Source organism: Danio aesculapii, chromosome 5 (assembly GCF_903798145.1).
Source record: "Danio aesculapii chromosome 5, fDanAes4.1, whole genome shotgun sequence".
NCBI lineage: Eukaryota > Metazoa > Chordata > Actinopteri > Cypriniformes > Danionidae > Danio > Danio aesculapii.
In genome coordinates, this window is record NC_079439.1 from 47,112,874 (window position 1) to 47,137,325 (window position 24,452).

The window sequence follows — 24,452 nt, forward strand, 5'->3', positions numbered from 1 at the left end:
CTACTGTCCTATGCAATAAAGGTGAAGACCCTGAGAAAAAACAAACAAAAAAGAAACAAACAAAAAAAAAAAAAACAGTATGCGAGCTGAGTAGTATGTCCAAATTCATAGTATTCGAAAAACATTCGGCGAGAACTACCTGGATGACTTACTACTTACAGCAAATCCTGAAGTGCGCGAATCCAATGGATTCCAAGATATCCCTTGCAGCCATGCAAGACAATTCATGAATGGGAGTGAAGCGGTGCAATTGATGCGGGTAGGTCAAGTGATAATGATCTAATAATGACCTAAATTCAAATGTAGTACTAGTTGAGTAGTAGGACGATTTTGATTTCCGACACAGCCAAGGAATTTTTTTGCTGCTGCAGTATGTGTGCAATAGACAACAACACAGCCAGCACAAAACCACTGCCCTTATATGTTACCACCCTTGTTTCCAGAAGTCAGTCACTGCTTGTAAATTAAGAACACAATTGAAAGTTGTTTAGAAAGCAACATGTAGTCTGCAAATTGACAAGAAAATTGCATAATCTGACAAGTGACTGACATTATAAAAGAAAAAGTGTAATCTGAAGCCAGCAGTATGCTCTTAGCACTCCATATATATGTTTTAAAATCTATATCTTTATAATTACAATTTCTGTTATAGCAACTGTGTTTTATTTTGTTATGGGTTATTTTATAACGTCATTTTTTGATGTAATTGCACAGCTGAATTTTCCAACCCAGGCTGTTTCTGAAAATGTACCCCTATGTACATTTCAAGAGTTCCCACTTAGATATGCTTGGCGTATAAAGCTGGTTTGGCATGCTGTCCCGGGAGAGAACCCTGAGCTCGGAGATATTTGAGCCCAGGGCTCCCGCCCGGTCGATAAGCATATCAGGAGATCCGAGATCAGGTAGGTCTCGAGAGCTCCCCCTTTAGAAAAGGGAGGAAAAGGAGGAGATGGGGTGGAAGGGGGATTCTTCCAAACGAAGATAGAAACAGTAGGGAGAAAATGATCCATTTATAGTAGACTAGGATCACTCTGATTGGATTATTACTGATTACAGATGAGTGGCCAGACGTGCTCAATCATATCACGTGCTCCTCTCGAAATTAGTTTATGAAACTTCACTTCTGGAGAGTGCCAAATACGTCCCAGGAAGTATGTTTTTTTTGCATTTTTTTGTTTTTCCGAATCCACCGGAGGCCGCTGCGTATGCTTTTTTTAGATCTTACATTTCTCCCGCAAGTGCCATTCACTCCTGCTGTTCTTTGGTAAATCCACCAGAGGCTCCCTTAACCCAACCAATAGTGTTTTCAAAAGCACCAATTGACCTGCCCACCTACTTCTCTAAACTGAAATGATAGTCCTGCTTTCCGGAACTGTCCATACGGAGGTAATCAGTAAGCTGGTAAGTGCAAAAAGGAACGGTGTCACACCGCTCCGTAGCATTCGTTTTAAAGATGAAATGCAGCCATACTTACTTCTGGCTACATAATTCTCAGTCTCCAGAAATGTATATAGGGCTACATTTTCAGAATGAGCGTATGTTGGAATTTTTTTTTTGTTTCAATGTCCAAACTGGATTCATTGAAAACCAGGAAGCTAAAAAAAAGCCAAAGAAATCATTTGTAACATTTACCATCACCTTATATTTAATGTTTCCTTGTTAAATACATTGTTCATTTATATCCGATACTGATCCCCCCCGGCTTTTTGAACGGCAGTTTGATCAGATTATATTGTGTGTATTTCCAGTTATAAAGGCTGGGACTAATTTTGCTTTTAAAACGCAGAGAGCAGTTAAATGCATCAGCAGTCATTTGTATCACTGGGAACTTGACCCACATCTGATGAAAGCGTGGAAGAATGTGAGGGAGTATTGCACTGTGCATTGTTCTGAGATGAGGACATTTTTTTCTTCACTTTTCAACAGAATAGCTCCAAAATCTGCGCAGTTCTTGTGATGACGGAATCATGAAATTACAAAAAAGTAAAGTGCAGAAGTAAATGAATTGATGAATCAGTTTTTCACACATTTTGACTTTCCTGGCAGTGCTGTTTTAGCTCTATGACTTGATTGTAAAGCTTCTGTTCTGGGAATTCTGTCGTGTTGGATCAGGATTATAAGGCTGGTCACTAATCTGCTTGTTAGTGAGGGACTTGCATGTCATCCCTTTGTTCCACTGAGACGTCAGGAGTCTACTAATTATCTCATGCCTGCTACACATGATTGATCACAAGTCAATTAGTGTTTTTGTAAGATGTGGTTATTTTGTAGGTTATATTAAAATCCAGTAAAACATCTTTCTAGCTACATATCTTTATACAGTTAATGAGGTGTAAATAATATAATTAATGTGTTAGACTTAATTAAACCAGACAAGCTTTAGGGATTCTTTTTCTTTTTTCAATAACCATGTTTTATTCATTTATTTTATTTTATTTTCTTTATCCAGCACATGTTTTACGCAGCAAATGCCCTTCCAGCTGCAACCCAGCACTAGGAAACACCTATACACTCTCATTCAACACATACACTACGGAAAATTTAGTTTATTAATTTCACCTATAGTGCATGTCTTTTGGACTTGGGGAAACCGGAGTACCCAGAGGAAACCCACACCAACACGGGGAGAACATGCAAACCCCACACAGAAAAGCCAACTGACCCAGCGGAGGCTTGAACCAGCGACTTTCTTGCTGTGAGGCGACAGCACTACCCACTTCGCCACCACGCCGCTTATTTTGTCCATTCATTTTTGTGAAATAAACTTTAATAATCACATCTCAGTCAGTTCTAATTCATTGGTGCTCAATATTTTATGTATTTTTAATTTAAGTTTAATTCTACTAAAACTGAAAATATTGTTTATTTTAGGTTTTATTATTATTATTATTATTATTATTATTATTATTATTATTATTATTATTATTATTATTATTATTATTATTATTAATATTATTATTATTATTATTAATATTATTATTATTATTATTATTATTAATATTATTATTATTATTATTATCATTCATATACATGTGTTTTATTAAAATTTACGCAATCAAAATATTGTTACAAAATAAAAATAATATTAGAGAACTGCAAAAATAACGTTATTTTGATTAACTTTTTTTGAAGATTCATTCATTCATTCATTTTCTTTTCGGCTTAGTCCCTTAATTATTCAGGGGTCACCAGAGTGGAATGAACCGCCAACTTATCCAGCATATGTTTTACACAGCGGATGCCCTTCCAGCTGCAACCCATCACTGGGAATCATCCAAACACACTCATTCACACACATACACTACGGACAGTTTAGCTTACCCAATTCACCTGTACCGCATGTCTTTGGACTGTCGAGGAAACCGGAGCACCCGGAGGAAACCCACGCAAACACGGGGAGAATGTTTTGAAGTTTTTGGGTAAAAAAAAGTAATATTTAAAATCATTTTTATAAAAAAAAATAATAACAATATAAAAATAATTAATAATAATAATAATAATATTTAAAATTTATATAAAAAATACCAAATAACAGCAATAATAATATAAAAATAATATAAAAAAAAATAAAAAAACAATATTAATATTTAAAAATATTATTTAAAAAAGAATAAATAACAATAATAATTCATTCATTCATTTTCGGCTTGGTCCCGTTTTATTAATCAGGGGTCGCCACAGCAGAATGAAGCACCAACTTATCCAGCATATGTTTTACGCAGCGGATGCCCTTCCAGCTGCAACCCAGGGAACACAGGGAGAACATGCAAACTCCACACAGAAATGCCAACTGACTCTGCCTGGAGTCGACCCAACGACCTTCTTTTTGTGAGGCGATCCTGCTGCTACCCACTACTCCACCGTGCTGCCCATACTAAAAATAATATTTTAAATTATATTTAATAACTTATAATAATAATAATAATAATAGTAATATATTTTTGTAAGCAGCAAATCAGAAAAATCAAAATAGAAGCCAGTTCCTTTACATGTCTTTAAATTACTGTGTTTATATTAAAATATATTATATGGTACTACTAAATTAATGAAACCTAGAAAAATAAAAGAAGTCTTTTAACATTAAGAATTATAATGACCTCAAACAATTCACAAAAAAAAGGTATATTCTTACATCATTTAGTATAGTATAAAATTATTTTATTTATTTATTTATTTATTTATTTATTTATTTATTTATTTATTTATTTATTTATTTATTTAATTTATTTTTTTTGTGAAAAATTCTTGGACCAAATTGAAAACTCCTATACTCCTATATGATTGTAAATCTGTAAATTGTTCTGCATATTTTAAATTTTCTGTACTGTGTATTAAAATTGGATCTATTGGCCTGTTGTTGCAGCTGGCAAACTAACCTTCTTACACAATCCTGCCCCCCTCTTTCTAGTGTGACTGGGAAACTTTGTACCCTCTGACTAAAGCAAACAGAGCATGTGTTACTTTAGATAGGAGGACCTAGTTGTGAAAGCTTTTCCATTTCTAATTTTGTCAGATTGTGTGATGCTCTAAACCTCATTAGTCACAGGAGTTTTGTGTGAGTAACACGTCTGCCATACATATAAGACTATTTGTGTTTAGATGTTAATATGCTTCCTGTAGTTTAGGCTTCATATACTGTAGCATTTTTATAACATTTTTAACAGCTTATACTTCTCATTCTCTGAGTCAAGATAAGAGATTTTTGAGTTTACTTTTGTCATTCCTTTTCCATTCACATCTTTCCAGGTAGCACTGTCGCTATGTGTCTACTTCATCTGCCAAGTCTGGAAAAAAGGAAACCATATATTCTTTATATAAAAACAAAGCAGATTAACTGTTAATGTCTTCATTTTATTCATAGTCATTTTCTATTTGGAGATGTTTAAATTCACTACAGTATATATGAAGTTACTGTTAGGTATGTCTGACCACTTAGCAGTTGTGTTATGCCTCCAGGCAGCTTTTTCCTGTGTTGCTAAAGGCATAACTAGATATATCATATTAACTTTAATGGAGATAGAAGGAAAACTGAAACTGCTAAACTAGTTTATCAAGGTTATAGTTCAATACATATGAATTAAAGCAAATAACTTCAGCTAAGTCATTTCAATTGATCTAAAGTGCCATTAAATAACTATTTATGCTTCAGAGAGATTTTAAAACAAATGTTGCTTCACCAATTCAGAATATCTGAATGATTTTAAGCAAATGAAATTTCAGCTCTTCTGTGGAATGAATAAATAAATAATTAAAAAATGTAATCTTGTCATTTCATTTATATACTGTCACTCAATAATGATTTAAAGTGCTTCTTTTATCCTCACTTGTGAGTTGCTTGGGATAAAAGTGCCTGCTAAATTCATACATATTAATAATGTAGATGTAAATAATGTGGCCCTGGACCACAAAAGCAGTCGTTTGCTGCACAGATATATTTTTTGTGAAGTCAAAATTATTGATTTTTCTTTTAATCCAAAAGTCATTAGGCTATAGATCATGTTCTATGAAGACATTTTGACAATGTCCTTACATAAAAATACATTAAAACTGCATTTGGATAACTTTAAAGCCAAATTTCTGAGTTACTTTTTTTGAACCCTCAGATTTTCAAGTACTTGTATTTCAACCAAATGTTGTCCTGTCCTACCAAATGAAATAATATTGGGAATCTTGTTTATTCAGATTTAGGTGTTGTAAAAATCTAAATAATAAAAAGTGTACAATTATGGCTGTTTTTAGTCCATGGTGACACATTTCTTCTTTAAAATATTATAGAAAATTCAGTGTGTAAGATACACTCACTGGCCACTTTATTAGGTACACCTGTCTACCTGCTCGTTAACGTAAATTTCTTAATATCCAATCACATGGCAGCAACTCTGAGCATCAGAATGAAGAAGAAAGGTGATTTAAGTGACTTTGAATATGGCATGGTTGTTGATGCCAGATGACCAGACTGGTTCCAGCTGATAGAAAGGAAACAGAACTCAAATAACCACTCGTTACAACCGAGGTATGCAGAAGAGCATCTCTGAAGACACAACACATCCAACCTTGAGGCTGATGGGCTACAGCAGCAGAAGACCACACTGGGTGCCACTCCTGTCAGCTAAGAACAGGAAACTGAGGCTACAATTTACACAGGCTCACCAAAATTAATGATTGGAAAAACGTTGCCTGGTCTGGTAAGTCTCGATTTCTGCTGCACCATTTGGATGGTAGGGTTAGAACAACATGAAGGCATTGATCCATCCTGCCTTGTATCAATGGTTCAGGCTGGTGGTGGTGGTGTAATGATGTGGGGGATATTTTCTTGGCACACTTTAGGCCCATTAGTATCAATTGTTGCTGACCATGTCCATCCCTTTATGACCACAGTGTACCCATCTTCTGATGGCTACTTCCAGCAGGATAACATGCATGAACAAGTGTGAATCATCTCAGACTGGTTTCTTGAACATGACAATAAGTTCACTGTACTCAAATGGCCTCCACAGTCGCCAGAACTGGATCCAATAGAGCACCTTTCGAATGTGGTGGAACGGCAGATTCGCATTATGATCAATAATCTATGCCAGGAAGGATTAAGGCCGTTCTGAAGACAAAAGGGGGTCCAACCTAGTACTAGTAAGGTGTACCTAATAAAGTGGACGGTGAATGTAAATACATACAGCAGTGCCTATAGAAAACCATCATACCCTGTGCAAATCACTTTTACCTACAGTACATGCTGCACAGGGTAGGAAAAAGCTACAAAAAACATTTCAAAGCTGGAAAAATTATTTGGAATGTGATTTGGCTTTATGACAAATAATATAATTATTTTAAAGGGGTGTGATGATTTTTTTATTATTGTTTTTTTTTTTTTGTTGTGAACTGATGAGTATAATTGACCCCAAACTAGGGCTGTGCAATTAATCGAAAATCAGATTTCGATTTCGATTTTGGCTTCTAACGATTATGAAAAACCATTAATCGAGATAAAAGATTATTCCATCATTTATCGCCCTCTTTCCAGTTGTACACATTTGTTGCTCTTAAAAGCTCGAATGAGACCACATGTTTCTGTCAGAAGCATGCGGTCAGCATTCGGTCTCATTCGCACACTGTGACGAGCAGAGCGCACACATCTAAAGTTATTTTAATGTGAGTGCTTTAATGAGCAAATAGGTGTCAAAAACGCGGTGTTTTGTGATTATTCATATTAACCCTCATTTATGTAATAAACAAACAAGTTGAGGAGCAAAAGACACGCAAAAGAGAAACCATTAAAGTGACAGCGCAATATTCCTGCTGCTGACTGTTTTTATGATTAATCAAACAACAAAAGGAGAAAATCCCTCACTGCTCTTGACTGAAGGACTTTTATAGCTGAAGTTTTTTTTCTCACAGCAAAGATGCTTAAAGCACAGTTTGTTTCATATTTTTATTCTATTGTATTTATTTCTCTTTCCTTTGCAGGGAGGAAAATAACTGTATATATGCAGTTGAAGTCAGAATTATTAGCTCTCCTGAATATTATAGCAACCCTTTTCCCCCCAATTTCTGTTTAATGGAAAGATGTTTTTTCAACACATTTCTAAACATATTAATTTTAATAACTCCTTTCTAATAACTGATTTCATTTATCTTTGCCATGATGACAGTAAATAATATTTGACTAGATGCTTTTCAAAATACAAGCATTCAGATTAAAGTGTGATTCAAAGGCTTAATTAGGGTAATTAGGCAAGTCATTGTATAACAGTAATCTCTTCTGCAGACAATCAAAAATATATATTGCTTAAAGGGGCTAATAATATAGACCTTAAAATAGGTTTCAAAATATTTAAACCTGCTATTATTCTAGGAAAAAAAAAACAAACAAATAAGCCTTTCCCCAGAAGAAAAATATTATAGGAAATACTGTTAAAATCTGATAATCGTTTTGAATAATCGTGATTACAATAATGACCAAAATAATCGCGATTATGATTTTTCCCTAAATCGAGCAGCCCTACCCCAAACCTTTTATTGGCCATGTATGTCAACTTTTTAACATTAAAAACAACAATGAGATGATTTAGCTCTTCAGTTGTTATATCCTGGAGCAGCCAATGCACATGCTGCAACTTGCAAGCATTTCATGGAGTTCTAATAAATATCTTTTTTATTTTAACAGATACACCCTGGTACTTTTAAGAAATTACAGCCACATTTAAAAAAAAAGGTCATTAAACTTCTAAATTATTGTTGTGTGTACTGAACATGACTGTTGAAACTACAATAACTGACAGACGTCTTGTGTGTTTGGCATCCATTATTTTTTTTACCAGTTTTACAACATCAAAACCTTATTTTGTTCTGTGACAGTGTTTGAAAAGCTGCTTTACAGAGAGCACTGATTCTGTGTATAAGCATCTTTGGGCTGGTGTAGCCTTGGCCTTTCTTTAGTTGTCAGATGGATTTTCAATGGATTTTTTTAGTTTTTTTTGTTTAAGGTCTTCATACCGATTTTATCACCCAGCCCTATATAGTACATTCTAGTGAATTGGTGGTAAATTCATTGGTAATCCTTTATTTTGATGGTCTATTTAAGTATTGAGACATTTAACTGACTATAAGAAACTTAGTACATGCCAACTTACACTAACCCTAACCCCAACCTAACAGTCTACTTATAATCTAATGAGATTTAGTTGGCATGTAGATGCAGTTTAACTTAAATTCAACAAACGGACCATCAAAATAAAGTGTGACCAATTCATTTGAAGCACGTAAATTTGTGCTGTCACATTTGTATGTTTTTATACATACATATTTGTGCCAAATCAGATGATATAAATGTACACAAAATAGACAAATTTTAAACTAGTTGCTTTTTCTTGTGAGATCAAGTTGGTCTGTTTTCTTCGTTTTATAACATTTCTGCTTTAAAAAACGTATGCCTTTAGGTGCCCTCTCACCCCCTCAGTAGGCAGCACACAGACCCTGTTTACTACAGGTAATGGTTTTCAATTCAGTAGCTCGTCAGACAGATATAGTCCGATAAATGGGTGAAAAGTCAGGAAAGAGAATATTAACCCCAGTGCCTCAGACCTATTCATCAGAGAGTAAACGTCAGACCAAATAGATATTTTTGGTGCAGTGCTTTGTTCCCTTCCCAGCTGAAGCAATAATATCCCGCAGAGTTTTCTCAGTGTTCAGAATCACTCAACTCCAGATCAGTACTGCGTTTTTTTATGCACCATATGAGAAACTGTTCAAGCCACTTATTAGTCAAAGCTGTTTATTCTGAGTCATGGTCAGTCAGGAGCAAAGCTTTCTTTCAGTTTGAACCCTTGAAGCCTAACAATCACAGGAAAACGAGGCTGTAGGGCTGTAAACAGTCAGCTCTCTCACAGACAGTGTAACAGGCGGCTGTATTGTTGGAAGAGAGCAGCAGGGGCAGGGTGCACAGGATGCTACTCTTCTGATCAGGGCTGCCACATATCCTGATAAAGCAACACTCGTTTTTATTATAAAAGGTGCACTGCTTGTTTATTGTTTATTAATAAGACAGTCCAATCCAAAAATTAAAATTCAAACAAAAAGTCCTCAATATTTTTACAGATATAGTATGCAAAATAATAAAAATATAGTAATTAAACAAACGGTGGTTTCACCATAGTCTTCACTGTAAGAATTAAACTTGATTTGTTTTTTGTTAATCTTTATAAGTCCTCCAGTCAAGAACATTAAGTGATTTTATCCCTGTCAATTGTTTTATTAATAATACAGTGTGTTCGCCAGGTCTTAGAAAGTATTAAAAGTTGATAAATCAATTATGAGAAAATTAAGGCCCTTAAAAGGTAAAAAAAGTCTTAATCGCATTTTTACGAGGTTTTAAATTTAGTTCAAGCGTTGTCCAAAGTGTTTGACTCCAAAAAAAGCATAAATATATTTATTTTCCTCCTAATATTAACAACGGCGTGCTTAATCCACGCGATTGGGTCGGGCTGGGGCACGTTCAGCCAAGCTCCTCCGTCCAGGTAATGTCACGTAATTTGCAACAAATGCGGGAAGGTGATGTGATGCTCTCCACATGTAGCGAAACCATAGAGCGAAACAGACGGCAAAATGGGTGGATGTAAGTTTGTGTACGAGTTTAAACAGTGGCTGAAGCCTGATGCTGAAAACAACAGAGTCATTTATTCTTTCAAGCTTTGTTTCTTCCGAGCTTATCTGAGTTCTGGTTGTGCTCCATTGATTTATTTAACTACAACTTTTTATGAACAACTGTTTATTAAGTGAAAGGTTTGATACTGATTAGAATTTGAAGTGACGATGAGGTCTTAAAATATTCTGAGAAGGTCTTTAAAAAGTCTAAAAAAAGGTATTGAAGTTACCTTTAAGATTCCTGCGTATACCTTGTAAAAAGCACAGTCGGCAGCAGGAATATAGTGCACAAAAGCTGGTTGGACATTTGAACATTCTTCAAAATACCTTCTTATTTTTACATTTTTAACTTTAATTTCTTTCGTGTAATAGATGAAAAGTGTCAAAGAGTCAAGTGGACTTATTCAGTTATATTTTCACTACCTTTCTGGACCTCTAAAATGGAGGAAGACAGAAACCTCTCTGATGACATGATTTCTTTAGTTGAGTTGAACAAAAGTCTTACCAGTTTGGAACCACATGAGCCACACCTTGTGCACATTTGGAAAATAAGACTTTTACAGTAGCAAAAACTATTTGCCAACTGACCCAGACAAAGCTCGAACCAGCGACCTTCTTGCTGTGAGGCGACATCGCTACCCACTTCTCCACCGTTCTGCCATTATTGACTTTATTTAGGAAAAAAAGAATGAAAAAAAATAAAAATAAAATGACATATAATACATTATTAGGCATTTCGGATGTAAATATTGCTCACAGTATTCAACCCCTTGATGAACCAAACCATTGGAGAAGTACTGTACTATGTCTATAGTGCAGTAGATGTTTCACCTTTGCCAAGGACTGAAGAACTGAAGATGTTTTAAAAGCTTGAAATATGTAATATTTTTTCCTTATCAGCTACCTTTTGCATCACAGCCCAAAAATTAGTACATTAATCATGGGAGATAAATTGAGCCTCATGCAGGGTATTTCTGCAATCATTTTTGTTTTTCTTCTTTTGCATGATCCCTCATTAGTGATGATTATATAAAGTTGAAGACCTCTGTCATATCAACAGTGAAATATAAGCCTTATTTAGTTTAGTTAGTAATTTGTTTTCTGCTTTGAAAAGCACAATTTATAACAGCAAATTTCCTCCTTTATAGCTAGGCGATCTTATAGGCAAAATGTTTTAGAGTATACTTTCTGTTATTCTCTTGAGGTATTCCTGATATATTATATTGAAACTGAATGTTTTATATCAGTGATTGGATCTAATGTACTAGCTTGATGCAATTTGGAGGCAGATGGGCTGTGTTGAAACAGAGCAGGTTTTGTAGGAGGCTGGGGAATTGCTGACACATGTCTGGGCAGAATGTTTTCTTAGCCATTGTCATTTTATCTATGTTGTCTTTAATTAAATCAACCTAAAGAGCTGGACGGACATGCGAGGAATGCCATCTTTTGGTCCATCTGAATGAAACCATCAGATGACAAAAAGCTCTCTTTGATCAGAGATTTGATCTAATGCAAAATGCATAAATCAATGCCTCCAGCGTTCTGTGATTCAGCAGTTAAATAATTTCATGCAAATTCGAGCACATGCTGCAAAACTTAGAGAAGCTTGCAATTTTTTTTTTTTAATCGGTGCAGATTTGTGGCCAAAAAGAAAATTCTGGCAAAATTTATCAGGGTGTCCACGGGGTGTTAAAAAGAATTAAAAGTTGATAATTCAATTATGAAAAAATGAAGGCATTTAAAAGGTATTAAAAAGTCTTAATCATGCTTTTACGAGGTCTTAAATTTTTAAAAAAGAATAATTATATATATTTTCCTCCTAATATTAACAAAGGTGTGCTGATCCACGTGATTGGTTCATACCAGGGCACTTCCGGCCAAGCTCCTCTATACTGGTGATGTCACATATTTTGCGACAAACGCAGGAAGGTGATGTGATGCTCCCCACATGTAGCGAAACCATAGAGCGAAACAGAGGGCAATTGGCAAAATGTAAGTTTGCGTACTCCTGGTAGGAGAAAGACGAGTTTAAACAGTGGCTGAAGGCTGTCGCTAAAAACAACCATGTAATTTATTGTTTCAAGCTTTGTTGCTTCCGAGCTTATCTGAGTTCTGTTGCATGGTTGTGCTCCTAACAACTGTTTATTAGGTTAAAGGTTTGACACTGATTAGAACTTAAAGTGGCGATGAAGTTAAAATCTTCTGAGTCTTTAAAAAGTCTTAAAAAGGTATTGAAATTACCTTTAGGATTCCTGCATATACCCTGTTTATTCATCATCCACTTGTTTCAAACATGTTTAAGGTCCCTTTGTCTGTTGAAAATGTATTGAAGAAAATTAAAAACTGGAAGCCATTGACTTCAGTAGTATTTTTTCTTACCAGTTTCCAGCAGTCTTCAGAATGTCTTCATTTAGGGCCAACAGACGAACGAAATTCAATTTGCAATTTGGTGCACTTATTATATACTGGTTATATATTATATATTGGTCGGTTGGTCAGTCAGTCGACAGCGGCTTCTGGTGTATTTACATGAGAACAGCAGGCACAATAGGCAGTTGCAAGAGAAATTTGATGTACACCGCGGCCTCTGCCGGATTTGTGAAAACAAAAACTGCAAAAAAACATACAGGGTTCGTACGGGTACTGGAAATCCTGGAAAATGTTTGATTTTTAATATAGTGTTTTCAAGGTTAGAAAAGTGCTTGGATTTTGGACAAAGTGCTTGAACCTGCTTGAAATTTAAATTGCAGGACTCGAAATTACGACCGTTTTGGTCGCATATGCGCCTGAAATTTTATCTATGCGAGCTTCAAGCAGAATGCATATTTACACTTAAAAGCGCCAAACGCAGTGCTCAGGGATGGTTTTAAACCAATGTCATGTCAACTTGCTGCAGTAAACAAAGCCCGCAATGCCTGACCCACCTTAAAGCTCTTCTGATTGGCCCACTCTTGAAATTAACGTGAATGGAGTGGTTAATATCAGCTGTCAATCACTCAGTTCAGATGACAGAGAGCTACTGCCACGAAAATGTAAAGGTATGGATACGAGAGAATTAAAATAACACTGACATATTTAGTTTTAGCAACCACCTAAAGTTACTAATAACGGCACATCTGATCAGTGATCATGTGGTGAATGTTAATTCACCATTTACACTTTTCGAAGAGTGGATAAAAGACTTCCGGTGGGTTAAAGTCCGCTATGAAAATGACTAAAACCATTCACTGTATAGCCTGAGGTAAGTTACGGAGTTTCAGGTAACCGGGTTTGCCACACATTTTAAGCACAAGATGTTCTATTTAATCCTTCATTTAATCGTCATGAAGTTGTCCGTCATGCAACTGCAGCGCGTACACCATCGCAAAAGGGCCTGCATTCAAGAAGATAAAAATAATATTGCAGCTCATGAAAAGACTGTTACTATTATTAAGATAACTTATGCAAATAATAAGTTATATGTCATTATCTACCTATCTACCCAGTTTGGCCTTCTCCTGGATAAGCTAGTTATTATTTTTGCCCTAATTCTGTTCAGTGCAGTTTCATTTTTGCACTATTTTCATTGCAGATCTTTTCCTAAACTCAACAGTCTAAAGGACACTTCCTTGCCAATTTAAGTTATTGATCGTGTAATTCATGCCATGCCATGTGAGGGCTGCTCAAGATAAGCAGAAGGCAGAAAAAATGTTCCTATTTTACATAATTACCGTTAAAGTTGTATTTGTCTCGTGATTATTTGTCATTTATATATAGGTTATATAAAATGCCAAGACTAGAGAGGTGATACATTTTAAATTAAACAAACATGTTTTCCTTTATCCCCTTAACTGTCACCATTTGACAGGTGCGACATTTGCATACAGTTACAACAGTATCTTAGTCCTAACCTAAAGTAATATTGACAATAATAATAAGTACTATTGATCAGTGGTTCTCAAACTGGGGGTTGCGACCCCTGTGGGGGTCGCAGAATAATTTCAAGGGGTCGCGAGAGTGATTTAAAATTGTGTAATTTTCAGTAATTATAATAAATATTTTTCAGTATTACAAGTGAAAGCTAATATTTTTTGAAAGATACTACTGATAAATTCATAAACTATTTAGGACACATTCAGGCAGAATGCATCTTTGTACTTGAAACGCAGCGCTTAGGAACAGTTTAAAACTTGTCATGTCAACATGTAAACAAGGTCAAGAGCTTCGCGCTCTTCTTATTGGCCCACTGCTCTAAGAACTGAACACAAATGGATTGGCTAAAATCAGCTGTCAGTCACTCAGTCAACGCCTCCTGTCTTCAGATGACAGGAGCTACAACCGCGAAAATGTAAAGTGCTGCAGATGAGAAGGAAAACAACAATGACAGATTTAGTCTTAGAAGCACCTAAAGCTACAAATAATGGCACATCTGATTACTGATCATGTGCTGAATGTTAATCCACCATCTACACTTATTGAAGAGTGGATAAAAGACTTCCCTTGGCTATGTCCATTATGAAAATAACTAAAGCATTCACTGTAAAGTCTGTGGGACGGAATTTTCAGATAACTGCTTGCCACATCTACACATTTTAAGCACGAGAGGTTCTGTTTAATCCTTTATTTAATCGCCAGATAATGTCAGCCGTGCAGCTATATGTAAAAGTTAACACTACGTACACCATCGCAAAAGGGCTTGCACTGACTAAGATTAAACTAATATGAATATGAAAAGACTGGTATTGCTATTAAAACGACGTATGCAAATAATAAGGTATTGGTCAAAAGCATCTGTGCAATATTAGACACCACCCGTGAGAACACAGCACAGTTATCGTTAACAGATTCATTAATGTATTCATGTCAAGCAGTGCGTGCAGCGCCGGTGAGCAGTCCGTCCGTGATATCTTTTGGTCACTCAATTATGTTATAAAAATTTATTTTCTTGTGATAACAGAATTTCATTGAGACATATTTTCCTCACGCATGCATATATAAATATATATATTTTTTTGCTTGTTAGTTTTGATTAGTGTTGATTTCAAATGCAATAAATCTGTTTATAAAACTTGTAGTAACAGTGCAATAGTTGGTGGGAGCCACTAAATTTTGGCTGGTGCGCCTAAATTTTTAAAGTTAGGAGCACCAGTACTACCAAGCAAAAATGTTAATTTCGAGCCCTGTAATGTATAGTAAATATGGTTAAAATATTGTGAACAGCTTAAAAAAGGTTATTTTTATTGTTTGTATATGCTTTGGTAGTGGGGGGGTCGCGAATTCTTGACGATCTTACATTGGGGGTCGCTGGTTTAAAAGTTTGAGAACCACTGCTATTGATGAAAGCTCGGCATCACGATGGCGCAGTGGGTAGCACGATCGCCTCACAGCAAAAAGATTGCTGGTTCAAGTCCCAGCTGGGTCAGTTGGTATTTCTGTGTGGAGTTTGCATGTTCTCCCAGTGTTCAAAGGTTTCTCCGGGTGCTCCGGTTTCCCCTCACAGTCCAAAGACATGTGCTGTAGGGGAATTGAATAAGCTAAAATGGACATAGTGTATGTGTGTGAATGCAAGAGTGTATGCGTGTTTCCTAGTGTTGGGTTGCGGCTGGTGACTGGTTTCCATATTTGGTGACTGAATTTCAAAACAGTTGACATAGGAACAGTTCATTCATTTGCAAGAAGATTATTCTCAGACTCATAAGGATTTAATTTGTCACATGAATTTTGAATAGCAATACACATGAAATATCATGAAGACTGGTCTTTAAAGGTTGGGACTACACCCAAACAAAATCTGACTGTAAGCTCATTTTTGAGATATTAACTTTAGGTAGAAAGAGATCAAACTTAAAAAGATACTTCATACAATAACTGAATTTATTTTTATTTTTTTTATTAACCATTTTTGGGTGAACTATCCCAATAAATCTATGCTCCAAAGTATTCAACAATTTAAGCTGAAATGTCATGTTGTTTTTTGTAAAATAGCACAATGGATTTAAATGTGAAAAAGTACATACAGCATATATAAACGTAATTTGTCACTGTTGTTAGGTGCTGGAAAAGCATAAAAATGCACCTTGAAAGTGCTTGAAAAGTGCTGTAATTTGAAGTTGTAAGAACCCTGAACATAGCTCCTGGGATGTATTTTGCTCTTTCCAGAAATGCATAAAGGGGTACGTAATCAGAATGAGCCTGGGTTGCAAAATCCTGGAGGGACTGATAGATATTTTTGTTCTCCTGGATAGTGCTGCACCTCATCAAAACTGATCCATAAAACCCACCCATGACCGAACTGACCAATGACTATGCTTTAATTTCTCTAAGAATGAAATGAGTTGAGCCACCCAGCTCAAAAGAAACTTAACAAATGATTAACCAAAGGTTTGCAAAGAGCAGCATAGTATTGACTGATTCACCGAGCAGGTGATCTCGGGATTATGTGATGTTTTTACACAGTAAATGGAGCTGTTTGTCAGCTGATGGCTGAATATTAAGCTGTCATTTGGTTGGGCAGCTCTGCAGGACCAGCGCCAGTTTTTCTCTCTGGCATGAGAAAAGGTATGCTGGTGGAGGTGCCGTGAACTTTGTGAGCATGGCAAAGGTCAGTTTTGTCAGATGGTCAGTGACTAGCAACCACTTAGGAATGTGGTTTGTGTTTCCTGATGATCCAGGTGAATTTCTGTTACTCGGTGATCTGGAAAACTGGGTGGAAGTAACTACATGCCTACATAAATATAAAAACCATACTTTCATGCCTTTATAACGGGGGGCTTTTTCTGTTTATTCATAACAATTTGCTTTTGTATAATGTTATTATTATTAGCAGTATTATTTATTTTATGCATATTTATATTTGTTTTATTAAAAAAACAAGCTTAGATTTGCCCACCTGTCAGGTTTTAGACCAAATGGGGCATAGCATGTATATTAGGATATACCTCAGTTTTTTGACCACACTTCGTTATTATTGTTCATTTATTCATTTGCTGGAGATTAGAACTGAATTTAGAAATAGTTTTGAACCAAATCTTTGCGCTTAACAAATGAAATTAATTATTTATAGGCTAATGGATGTCTGTGCGTCGAAGAAGTTTCCCTATCCACGAGAGTGAAAGCAAAAGTAAACAATGAGGAGGCTCATTCTCTCATTCTCGCACTGTAGATGCTCTGTTTAACTGTTTTCTCTCTAGTGAAGTGTTCAGTTTTTCCACTTACAAAGTTCGTCATGTAAATAGCAAATGCGCTATGGCACGACACAACTGACTCTTAAAGAGAATGGGAGATTTTTAAGTCCTTAAAATAGCAAAAGTGGATTCCGACATGCCCTTAATGCTTTTGCACCCTGCGCTTTGCACTTTGCGCATGGATTGTCAAAATAGAGCCCTCAGAGTTTACTGTCAGCCCATTAAGTTGTCCTTGTGGTATCCGCTGAGACTTTACCTCTTTTATTTCAGATGGATGGAGGCCTGTCTGGAGGAGCAGCTGCCTCCTACCACTGAACTGGAGAATGGCTTGAGGAACGGCGTCTACCTTGGCAAACTGGCCAAATTCTTTGCCCCCCAGCTGGTGTCAGAGAAGAAGATATATGACAGGGACCAATCTCGTTATAAGGTACTCATTTACTGATGTTTCACTTTTTTAGGGCTGTCAAATGATTAACTGTGATTAATCACATCCAAAATAGTGACTGTTTTATGTGTATTTACTGTGTATTTACAATCAGATTAAACTCATCAGTTTTTTTCCCATCAGAAAAGAAAAATTATTTGATCTTGGCAGGTTTTTTTGGAAAAAAAATCATCAGATGAACAACAAGAAGTCATTACTGCTAATCATATACTGTATCTTAACTGAACATCAGCAGTAGTTATAGTTTGTGTGACACAACACCTATCCAACAGCTTATGTTTAGCTTATGTTTGGGTCATGTAACAAGAAATTGATTCAAGCACACCAGCAAATCTACAACAAAACTGAAGCTAAACATAAAAAAAATAAATAAAACAAGGTGTTGCAATAGTTCAGTCAAAGTCCAGAGCTCATCCTGAGCCTGTGCAAAAAACCCTCTAGAACTGCTCTAGAAAGGTTGGCAAGGTCATATAGAATTATGATTGCTTTAAATAATCACTGCTAAAAATAGATTTACAGGCATCTGAATTATTCTAAGTTTGTCAAATTGGCTTAATTTTTGTTAAATACATAATGTGAGAAAACTATATGTGAGACGTCATGTGATGTTTTTCATTGGGGGTTTTATTTTCAAAATTTAAGACCTGCCAAGGACTATAAAGTTTTTATTATGTCCCACGGAAAACCATGAAATTAAATCAGATGTCCTAACTTTTTAACATAACTGTATATGAAGAGTTTAGATGCAAAAACCTCTAAATGCCATCTGAAATTTTCCTCTAAAATTAGTATTTTTATCAAGCTCTAGTGTGTATGTTTAGTAATATCACTTTTATGGCAAAGAATAAGTCCTTTTCCTGGTCTATAAAGTAAAATATCTCAACATCAACAAAGGAGGGTGAGAAAAATGTTCATTTTTTGGTAGAAATTTCAGACGGCACTTAGAGGTTTTTGCATCTGAACTCTTCATATTTAAATACATACTTACTTGCTTCCAGGGCCGTTTATAACAAAGTTGATATTTTAGCCGCACCCCGTAATTTTTACGAGGTGGGTCGTTAGCCCATCACCCAACCCCCAACCTGGAGGACCAGGACATACACACATACACTATGGACAATTTAGCTTACCCAATTCACCTATAGCTCATGTCTTCGGACTGTGGGGGAAACCGTAGCACCCAGATGAAACCCACGCCAACACGGGGAGAACATGCAAACTCCACACAGAAAATGCCGAACCAGCAACCTTCTTGCTGTGAGGTGACAGCATTACCCACCGTGCCTCTCTTAAACACACGCCTGTATATAGTTGAGAATATATTAATGTATACAGTATTTATATGTAAAATATTGGTAGATAATACAAATTCTACATCAGTATACTACATATAAATTAAGAGTTCTGATGCAAAAACCTCTAAGTGCCGTCTGAAACTTTCCTCTAAAATTCACGTTTGTCTCAGCCTTGTATGTTTATTTACAATTATTTCTCTTTAAAGGCAATGAAAGTAATCTATTTTTTGCACTAAGGGTAAAATTACTGAAATGACACACAACAGCCTAAGGAAAATGCTAATTTTAGATGGAAATTTTAGACGACACTTAGAGTTTTTTGCATCTAAACTCTTCAAATGTAAATATTTTGAAAAAAAATGTAGTACACACACGTACAGTATATATTATGTATACAGTGTATTATAGTACACACACATACAGTATATATTATGTAAAAACAACCTTTTATTTTGGATGGGATTAATTGTGATCAATCATTTGACAAAACAAATTTTTAGTGGGTTTAGGTCACGCTTCAGCTCAGCAAACATCTTACCTTCCCAAAGCTGCTCCTAAAAAGTACAGTACACACCTGTTTAGTAAATAACAGAAGTAAGTCTGAAACACCAACTGTGCTAATGTTGTCACTGTGTCACAGTTCTCTGTGAGGATGTGTCTTTTCCTTAATGCAACACAGACATCCTCACATCCTGAGAGTATCATTCCCATAGGACGAGAGCAGGGGTTAACTAAGACTGAATTGTGCCACACTGATAGTGCTGTTTATTTACACATGCTATCAGCATTGTTTCAGTGCCCGATTCACTAAATGGTTATGCAAATCAGGCAACTATGCAAACAGACCCAAACATTCTCTGCTAAGCAATTTGCACTGCACAGCATAATAAAAAGGTTTTGTTGTTATTGTTGTTCAAAAGTACTGCTTAGTCAGTTTGTCTTTTAATATCTACTTTATATTTCTGAAAAAATTGGTGCTATAAAGATTGTTTACACATCTCTTATGCTCATCAGTGTTGCATTCAGAATGCTCATCAGAAAAGCAATAAAACAAGATTGGTTAATAATATGAAATAATACAAAATGTAAAATTTTCTACTGTAATACATTTAAAAATGTCATTTATTTACAGTGCTCAGCATACAGTATATAAGTAGAGCCCTCACAAATCTATCTTTTAAATTAATTCTGTAATAGGAAGCTATACAATATTGTATTTGTGCATATACATTAGATTAGTCAGTACTCAAGCCAAATCTGGAGCTTATCTAACAAAACAACTTACGATAGCGCTCCAAAAACTAGTTTACCCAGATTTATATTTTTAAGAAAAATATTACATACAAGATTAAAAAAGAGGAAAAATGAAGAAAAAAAAAAAGAAATAAAATAAAAAAATTAAAAAAATTATTTAGTTGAAATTTTGTAGGTTGTAATTTTTTTGCAATTCAATTGTATTATCTTTCAATTTCTAAATATGTTTGGTGACTAAATATGATTTAAATAAATATATCTGTTTAATAAATCTGTTTTGTTCAAATGCACCAAAATACATTGCCTGTATTCACTGAGAAATAGATATAAATACTCATTTTCAAAATGGGGTGAACTCAATTATGCTGAGCTCTGTATATGATGGCTAAGCTGGATTTACTTCAGTATCATGTAATCCTTCTGAAAGGATTCTAATATATATAATTAATTAAAAAATCATCCTTTATTACTAATTTAAACAATTTCTTATTTTTTTAAAACACTGAAATACCTCAAAAAACAAAAGAAAAAACAAAACAAAAAAACCCCTCAAACATTAAAAGGGTGGTCCAGAGTGTATTTTTAGGGTTTGGTTCTGTTTATAAGATGCAAAGCAATGTGCTCATTTGTGTGCAATGTGCTTCACTTGTAGAAAATCACGTTATTTTTTCATATATTTTACTTTGATTATATACAGCTACTCAGCTATCATGAAAATGACAATTATATTTCCTAGTTCCTCTGTGATTATAAGTCCATGTTCCTCCGTGATTCGTGGATCGGCTTCACGTCACCATGTCATGCCCCTACAAGCATGAGCTTTTGCGCTGTGTAAACAGTCCAGTCAGAGCATATTTTGGGTTATAAGCATGTGTAAGTAATATGAAACATTCACATATCTTTTGTGAGATGTTATTTGAGATGTAGAACGCAAGGAATGCGGCTGCATAAAGGATACACTGCAGCTGACTGATAAATATGAATTTGTAGTTAAATTGTTAGCGGTGCCGAACAGCTTTTCCCATTGTTTACATCCTTTTTTATGTAATAGATCAATTTGAACAAACAAAAATACTTACAGTGAGTCCAGCACTGAACTGAGAAAGATTCTGGAGGTTCTCCTTTGTCAAATTGGAGCTATATATGTATTTTATAATTCTCTGGAACATAATTAAAATTAAGCTATAAGCACTTCTGTCTTTGTGTCTTTTGGCCAAATACAGAAACAGAAGAAGCTCTGTGGAAATAGCAGCGTTTGACGGCATTTTAACTTTGTCTGCTATAACATTACAGCGCCTCTGGGCACGCCCCTTTGCTGCGCAGGGTGTGTGCGCTTGGTGAATGCTCGTAACCGGAAGCCCTTGTGATCTCACTAACCCTGATGTATTTTTTGTAGTCCCCAAACTTTGTTCGCTGTAGGCTTTGCTAAGCTAACTGTAAAAGCCAATGTCTCACTTTGCATTGAACTTTGAGCATCTTACATTCAGAGATGTTGTTTATGTTCACACAGCTACATTACACATCAACTAAAGTTTCAAATATGATATCGCAGTGGACCACCCCTTTAAATAGTAGGCCGTCGGCGCAATAACCTAGTGGTTAGCGCATCGACATATGGTGCAGTAGCACGTCAGGGCGTCGCGAGTTCGAATCCCGGCTCGATGACATTTCCCTACCCCCCCCCCCTCTCTCTCTCTCCAACTTCGCTTCCTGTCTAAATACTGTCCTATCTAATAAAGGCAAAATGGCCAAAAATAAATCTAAAAAAAAAAAAAAATAAATAAATAAATAGTATTGTGCCTTACCGATTCACTTCAATTGCTCATTTACCTTACATATTTCTGTTGCATACATTACAAACAAACTAAGTACAGAGCATTTTCAAAACAGATTTATATATAATTCTATTTTAATTTAAAATGTGCTGTGATCTTTTATTTATTCATATTTATTTGTTTTGTTTTGCACTTTCTCCAGCTCTCAGGACTTCATTTCAGACACACTGATAACACTGTGCAGTGGCTCAGAGCCATGGAGTCCATTGGTTTGCCCAAGGTGAGGCCCACACACACACATATGCACACACACACACACACACACACACACACGCACACATACACACACACACACACACACACACACACACACGCGCACACCACTTTGAAGATAATACTATGCTTATTACACTTACAGTACACTCAAAGAAATCAAACTGTAGTTCAGAATTATGTCCTGTTTACTTTGTGTGCCCATTTGTTGGTTTGGAAAGGAGGGTGAATAATTAATTTTCAACTGTCATAAGAAGAATGAATAAGCATATTACTGAACATTTACTCTTGGTATAAGTTATCATTCATTTGGTTTACATTTCTCACCCTTCCACTCAAGGGCAGAAAGAAAGATTTCCTCCAAACCTTCCTTCATTCCAAACTTAGTGCAGCGTACAGTGCATTACACAAAGCCACAGAATCAAATTGTCACAATGCTTACATATGTGGTAAAACTTGGCAAAGGTGAATATGACACCCTATTATACACTACCTGACAAAAGTCTTGTCGTCAATCCCAGTTGTAAGAGCATCAAGTAATAACTTGACTTCTAGATGATCATTTGGAAAAGTGGTCAAAGGTAGATTTTTCTGATGAATCATCTGTTGAACTGCATCCCAATTATCACAAATACTGCAGGAGACCTATTGGAACCTGCATGGACCCAAGATTCTCAGAGAAATCAGTCAAGTTTGGTGAAGGAAAAATCATGGTTTAGGGTTACATTCTGTTATGATTACCAGAGATCTCTAGCGGTTGCAGATCACTGAAAAACACAGATCGCTGAAGAACTATAAATCTGCTGTTACATGGACTACAGATCCAGTCATGCACCACACACACACACCTGTTCCGAATCACGATTGATTACACTGACACAACTAGGAGCTGCTCTAGCAGCCGCTAGGGATCCCGCTGTGTGAGTGTAATCAATCTTGATCTGGAACAGGTGTGTGTGTGTGTGTGGTGCTTGACTGGATCTGTAGTCCATGTATTGGTGAATTTGTAGTTATTTAACGATCTGTATTTTTAGCAATCTGCAGCCGCTAGAGATTGCTGGTGATCATAACACATTCAGTTGGGGCCGCACGAGAGATCTGCAGAGTGGATGGCAACATCAACAGCCTGAGGTATCAAGACATTTGTGCTGCCCATTACATTACAAACCACAGGAGAGGGCAAATTCTTCAGCAGGATAGCACTCCTTCTCATACTTCAGCCTCCACATCCAGGATTGGCCAGCCCAGTCACTAGACATGAACAATATTGAGCATGTCTGGGGTAAGATGAAGGAGGAGGCATTGAAGATGAAGCCAAAGAATCTTGATGAGCTTGAGCGTCCTGCAAGAATGCTTTCTTTGTCATTCCAGATGACTTTATTAATAAGTTATTTGAGTCATTGCAGAGGTGTATGGATGCAGTCCTCCAAGCTCATGGGAGACATATACAATGATAATTCTTTTTCCATTGCAGCATGACTTTATATTCTATACTGTACGTTATTTCTGTTAAGTCACAAGACGTTTGTCTAAGCAAAGTCAGACCTTACTGTCCTAATTATATAATTAACAATCAAGGCATGATCATATTTTATTTATCTAAGATAAGCGTAATCCAGAGGCCTTTGCATTTCATATAAGCCACTTTTGATACCAAATGATCAACTAGAAGTCAAGTTATTATTTGTTGCTCCTAAAACTTGGAGGGGCCACACTTTTGTCAGGCAATGTATGCTTGTTGAATGTCAAATCTTAAATAATTAGAGGCTGCAATAAAACAAATCTTGCAAAATACTGAACATACTATTCTGACATAAGCATCAGTGACAGTGAGGTCATTACATCCCAAAGGTATTCAGTGGATTCAGGCCTACTTTTCCACAGGTCACACTAATGTATATGGATGTTTGCTTTTTTGCACAGAAGCACTGACATGTTGAGACAAAAAAGGCCCTTCCCAAACTGTTGCAATAAAGTTGGCAGTTTTCTAGCATGTCATTGTTTTTGTGTGTTGTGGCATTACGGTTTGTCTTCACTGGAATAAAGGAACAGTTAACCAAAAAGAGCTAATGTTCTGTCATTGTTTACTCTCCCTCATGATGATCCAATC

At 35.9% G+C, this 24,452-nt stretch overlaps 1 protein-coding gene across 1 annotated transcript in view; it reads left to right on the forward strand.

The window, feature by feature from the left end:
* iqgap2 (IQ motif containing GTPase activating protein 2) overlaps positions 1-24,452 on the forward strand; it is a 117,284-nt gene that overhangs the window by 19,158 nt on the left and 73,674 nt on the right. Inside the window, exons 3-4 of the mRNA XM_056458370.1 lie at positions 17,571-17,727; positions 22,272-22,349. Coding sequence (XP_056314345.1) covers positions 17,571-17,727; positions 22,272-22,349 — 235 coding nt within the window. The remainder of the gene's footprint in view (positions 1-17,570; positions 17,728-22,271; positions 22,350-24,452) is intronic.